The 5,881-nt window shown below is 43.8% G+C and overlaps 1 protein-coding gene across 1 annotated transcript; it reads left to right on the forward strand.

The window, feature by feature from the left end:
- Positions 1-331: 331 nt before the first annotated feature.
- Positions 332-4,283, forward strand: LOC311104617 (protein NipSnap homolog 3A-like; the record flags this gene model as incomplete). Its single annotated transcript, XM_084146481.1, has 5 exons — positions 332-335; positions 1,097-1,282; positions 3,111-3,269; positions 3,942-4,091; positions 4,231-4,283. 5 exons carry the CDS (start codon positions 332-334, stop codon positions 4,281-4,283), a joined length of 552 nt encoding a protein of 183 aa, XP_084002607.1.
- Positions 4,284-5,881: the final 1,598 nt, after the last annotated feature.

Raw genomic sequence — 5,881 nt, forward strand, 5'->3', positions numbered from 1 at the left:
CAACCGGCCGTGATTGGGAGTCCCCTAGTTAAATAAAACAAATACCATCACACAATAAAACATTCCATTTTCATTTAAAACTGAATGACAAACACATACAACCCTCAGAAAACTGGACACATGAATGTTCTTGCAATGTCCCATGAAATGTGTCTAGAACATTAATAATGGATATTCTGAGAACATGGTAACCATGTTCTGAGTAAGTTCTGTTTTAGATTAAGGGAACGCCAAAACATGCTAAATAGGTTCTCAGGAGGTTTTTGCAAACATACATAGAATGTTCCCATAACTAACGGAAAACTCGACACTCAAACATCATGGGAACATTATGGGTAACATTACAAAAACGTTTGCTCTCCTTAGAATTGTTAGCTGTGTATATGCCCTCTATAATGCATATGATAATGTGTGCATTTATTTTAGTTATTCTTTCCAATATCAGAGCTCCATTTAGAATTCATAGGTGTATGGTAAACGTGAACGGCCTATTAAACTTCATGAATTCATTCCATGGGAAAATGTCAAGCATTTTACATAATGTTTATTTACCATGGACCTATAGCATAGGCCTGGAGTGTATTCATTTTTATGTCTAACTTTGCATAAAAGGTTAATATTGTCTTAGATTTTTTAAGCAACAAAGTAGGCTTAGGGTAAGCAATATAATTTATGCACACTGCAGACATTTTAGACTGGTTCGCTAGGGTGAAGTCAAACTCCACTGTACAAAAATAACCTTTGGACCAAACTGTATGAAAGGTTAGATGGAAAACTGATTCCAAAAGGCAAGAACTGTTTTTTGCTCATAGGAGTAGGCCATTAGTAAAAGATGTGTGAACAGTTATCAGATAAATATGGGGAAGAAAACACAGCACTTTTGACTAAAACCACATTGTTGGAACGATGTCACTTTCTAGTGAACTAAATGAAGTATCCAGTGTCCTTCAAGCAAAAAACATGAAATGAAGAGAAGTTAAAATACATTTAATATGGTATTAGAATGTCATGTTGACAGTAATATACAGTGCATGTAAAACCTACATTGGCTACAGGGTGACAGCAGTGACTGTATTTCTGTCCTGTCAGCCTTGAGCCTGTATCTCCACTGGGCCCCAGCAGCAACATGGGACCTTCTACAGTATCCGGACAGAGAAAAACGCTGCCTTCCTCAGGCTGACCAATGAGAAGATCCACCTGCATACTGCTCACTCAGAGCTCCTGGGCTACTGGAGCGTTGAGTACGAAGGCTTGAACCAGGTCTTTCACGTCTGGAAGTATGGTGAGGAGGAAGCAGAGAGCAAGCTAGGCAGAGAGCATGGAATGGTAGGCCCATTCCCTGTGGAATTCAGTCAACTCAGGAAATGCATTGAAATTGTATAAAGGAATGTAAATTCACCTTCAATAAGAAATCACTCAAGTTTGAATTTCCAAATTCTAAATTGACTGTAATGGAACCTACCCTAACTCAAGCCCAGAGAACTCCAATGTAAAATAAGCCATTGTATCTTATGTATACAGTGAATTCGGAAAGTATTCAGACCCCTTGACTTTTTCCACATTTTGTTACGTTACAGCCTTATTTGAAAATTGATTAAGTTGTTGTTTTTCCTCATCAATCTACACACAATACCCATAATGACAAAGCAAAAACAGGTTTTTAGAAATGTTTGCATATTTATTATTACATTTTACTCAGTACTTTGTTGAAGCACCTTTGGCAGTGATTACAGCCTCGAATCTTCTTGGGTATGACGCTACAAGATTGGCACACCTGTATTTGGGGAGTTTCTCCCATTCTTCTCTGCAGATCCTCTCAAGCTCTGTCAGGTTGGATGGGAAGCGTCGCTGCACAGCTATTTTCAGGTCTCTACAGAGATGTTCAATCGGGTTCAATTCCAGGCTCTGGCTGGGCCACTCAAGGACATTCAGAGACTTATCCCGAAGCCACTCCTGCGTTGTCTTGGCGTTGTCTAGGGTCTTTGTCCTGTTGGAAGGTGAACCTTCACCCCAGTCTGAGGTCCTGAGCGCTCTGGAGCAGGTTTTCATTAAAGATCTCTCTGTACTTTGCTCCGTTCATCTTTCCCTTGAACCTGACTAGTCTCCCAGTCCCTGCCACTGAAAAACATCCCCACAGCATGATGCTGCCACCACCATGCTTCACTGTAGAGATGGTGCCAGGTTTCCTCCAGACGTGACACTTGGCATTCAGGCCAAATAGTTCAATCTTGGTTTCATCAGACCAGAGAATCTTGAGTCCTTTAGGTGCCTTTTGGCAAACTCCAAGCGGGCTGTCATGTGCCTTTTACTGAGGAGTGGCTTCCGTCTGGCCACTCTACCATAAAGGCCTGATTGGTGGAGTGCTGCAAAGAAGGTTGTCCTTCTGGAAGGTTCTCCCATCTCCACAGAGGAACTCTGGAGCTCATTCAGAGTGACCATCGGGTTCTTGGTCACCTCCCTGACCAAGGCCCTTCTCCCCCGATTGCTCAGTTTGGCGAGGCGGCCAGCTCAAGGAAGAGTCTTGGTGGTTCCAAACTTCTTCCATTTAAGAATGATGGAGACCACTGTGTTCTTGGGGACCTTCAATGCTGCAGAAATGTTTTGGTACCCGTCCCCAGACCTGTGCCTCGACACAATCCTGTCTCGGAGCTCTACGGACAATTCTTTCGACCTCATGGCTTGGTATTTGCTCTGACATGCACTGTCAACTGTGGGACCTTATATAGACAGGTGTGTGCCTTTCCAAATCATGTCCAATCAATTGAATTTACCACAGGTGGACTCCAATCCAGTTGTAGAAATATCTCACGGATGTCAATGGAAACAGGATGCACCTGAGCTCAATTTCGAGTCTCATAGCGAAGGGTCTGAATACTTATGTAAATAAGGTATTTTTTTTTTTTTTTTAATACATTTGTAAGAATTCTAAAAACCTGTTTCTGCTTTGTCATTATGGGGTATTGTGTGTAGATTGATGAGGAACAATTTTTATTTAATCCATTTTAGAATAAAGCTGTAACGTAACAAAATGTGGGAAAAATCAAGGGGTCTGAATACTTTCCGAATGCACTGTATATCTCACTATCTCCTATTGTTGTGTTCCTATCTAGACAGCTATGCCCAGGGGGCGGGTGTGCGAGCATCCTTGGCTCAGGACCCCAACTGGATTGAGGAGTACATCTCCAAGGCCATGCCCATGCTGACATCTCAGGACAACGAGGTCACCTATCTGCCGCCCTGGAGCAAGGTGGAAAGGCCTCCCAAGGAAGGTGGTGAGTAGCTGAATGAAATAATTACCCTCGCATCTGACACTGATGGATTAGTAGTCCCTAGGCAGAAATTAACAGAACTTCTCATTTTTTTCTAGTGTGTGTGTGTGTGTGTGTGTGTGTGTGTGTGTGTGTGTGTGTGTGAGAGAGAGAGAGAGAAATAAGAGCATTGTGTATTGACCTCCTGTGTTAATTTCCATGGACCACTAATCTAGCACTAATCTTGTAAACAACAGAGCTGTTTTTGTTGGGCAGTTATGTCTGTACACATTCCTCCTAAGTACTGGACAGCACTGTGTGTGTTTTTTACAGGAAATGAAATCAGCACTGTTTTCGCAAAGAGGTGATGAGTCTGCATTAGTGATTTCACCATAGGGAGGAGTTCCTAACTCCCTTTCACACAGATACACTTTAGCCAAGTAGTTTTTGCACATTACATTCATACACAATTGATAAACAAAATCACTGTGTTCCAATTAGGTAAAATACCCTGTCAATACTAAGTTTCCCTAGCCAAGGAGTTTGTTTATGTGTGTGCTATGTGTTGCGTCACCTTACATAGTTGAATGCAGTTGGTAAACTGCTCAGGAATAAAGTGTCTGCAAAATAACTAAATATAAAAAAGTGGGTATAGGAGCTAGGGGTCGGTTTGGAATTGTGCATGTGTTTCAGGAGTGTATGAGTTGGCGTCCTTCCAGATGCGTCTGGGGAGTCCAGCAGTGTGGGGGGAGGCCTTCCAGGCTGCAGTCAGTGCCCACGCTGCCGGGGGGCACGCCCACCTGGTGGGGGTCTTTCACAGCGAGTTTGGACGGATCAACAAAGGTACAGTGAGGACAGGGACTAGGTCAATGGTGATCAGGATGAAACTATATAATACTACATGGGTAACACTATGAGATCCAGTGAGGGAGAGTGTGACCTACCTGGAGTCATGTTCCCCTGCCCCTACTCTCCCCTCAAGAGATCTCACACAGAAACCCGGGATTGAAGAGACTAAACCTCAACTGGGTCTGATATGCTGTCAATCTAATACTGTTTATAGACCTAAGTAGAGGTAATAAAGCACTACTGAGATTTCTTATTAAATCAGTGGACCAAATGGTGATCCTATCATCTAAATGTGATAGACATTAGGACTCAAATAATGTATTACTTGTAATTATGCATTATAGATTGAAATTAATATATAACGGACACTCTGGACCAAGTTTAGGACCACAGCTATAACAATGTTTATCATTCTTAGGTTTGGGCGGTATCCAGATTTTCATACCATCAAACCGTTTCAGTACCATACCGGGGTATACGGTATTACCGAATGTGCATACAAGGGGTGCTATTTACAATTTAGGCAACAGGGATCTTAATCCAGGAGGGGTATTGCTACTGGGCGGTAGTCATGGTTACCATGGCTTTCTTGGGCACAGGTATTATGGTGGTCTGCTTGAAACATGTAGGTATCACAGACTGGGTCAGGGAGAGGTTGAAAATGTCAGTGAAGACACTTGCCAGCTGGTCAGCGCATGCTCTGAGTACGCGTCCTGGTAATACGTCTGGCCCTGCGGCCTTGTCAATGTTAACCTGTTTATAAGGTCTTATTCACATCGGCTACGGAGAGCGTGATCACACAGTCATCCGGAACAGCTGGTACTTTCATGCATGGTTCAGTGTTGCTAGCCTCGAAGCAAGCATAGAAGGTATTTAGCTCGTTTGGTAGGCTCGCGTCACTGGACAGCTCGCGGCTGGGTTTCCCTTTGTAATCCGTGATAGTTTGCAAGCTCTGCCACATCAAATTCAATCAATCAATCACATTTTATTTATAAAGCCCTTTTTACATCAGCAGATGTCACAAAGTGCTATACAGAAACCCAGCCTAAAACCCCAAACGGCAAGCAATGCAGATGTAGAAGCACTGTGGCTAGGAAAAACTCCCTAGAAAGGCAGAAACCTTGGAAGGAACCTAGAGAGGAACCAGGCTCTGAGGGGTGGCCAGTCCCCTTCTGCCTGTGCCGGGTGGAGATTATAACAGTACATGGCCATTAAGACAGATATTTCTCCAAAATGTTCAAATGTTCATAGATGACCAGCAGGGTCAAATAATAATCACAGTGGTTGTAGAGGTTGCAACAGGTCAGTACATCAGGAGTAAATGTCATTTAGAGGTTGAAATAGCAGGTGCGGTAGAGAGAGTTGAAAACAGCAGGTCTGGGACAAGGTAGCATGTCCGGTGAACAGGTCAGGGTTCCATAGCCGCAGGCAGGAGAGTGGAAACTGGAGCAGCAGCACGACCAGGTGGACTGGGGACAGCAAGAAGTCATCAGTCCAGGTAGTCCTGAGGCATGGTCCTAGGGCTCAGATCCTCCGGGATGGGAGGGAGAGAGGGAGAGAGAGAGCATCAGTGCCGGTGTAGTAGGATTCGATCTTGTCGTGTATTGACTCTTTGCCTGTTGATGGTTCGTTGGAGGGCATAGCGGGATTTCTTATAAGTGTCCGGATTAGTGTCCCACTCCTTGAAAGCGGCAGCTCTAGCCTTTAGTTCAGTGTGGATGTTGCCTGTAATCATGGCTTCTGGTTGGGATATGTACGTACGGTCACTGTGGGGACGATGTCGT

This window comes from Coregonus lavaretus, assembly GCF_964263955.1.
Source record: "Coregonus lavaretus genome assembly, chromosome: 29".
Lineage (NCBI taxonomy): Eukaryota > Metazoa > Chordata > Actinopteri > Salmoniformes > Salmonidae > Coregonus > Coregonus lavaretus.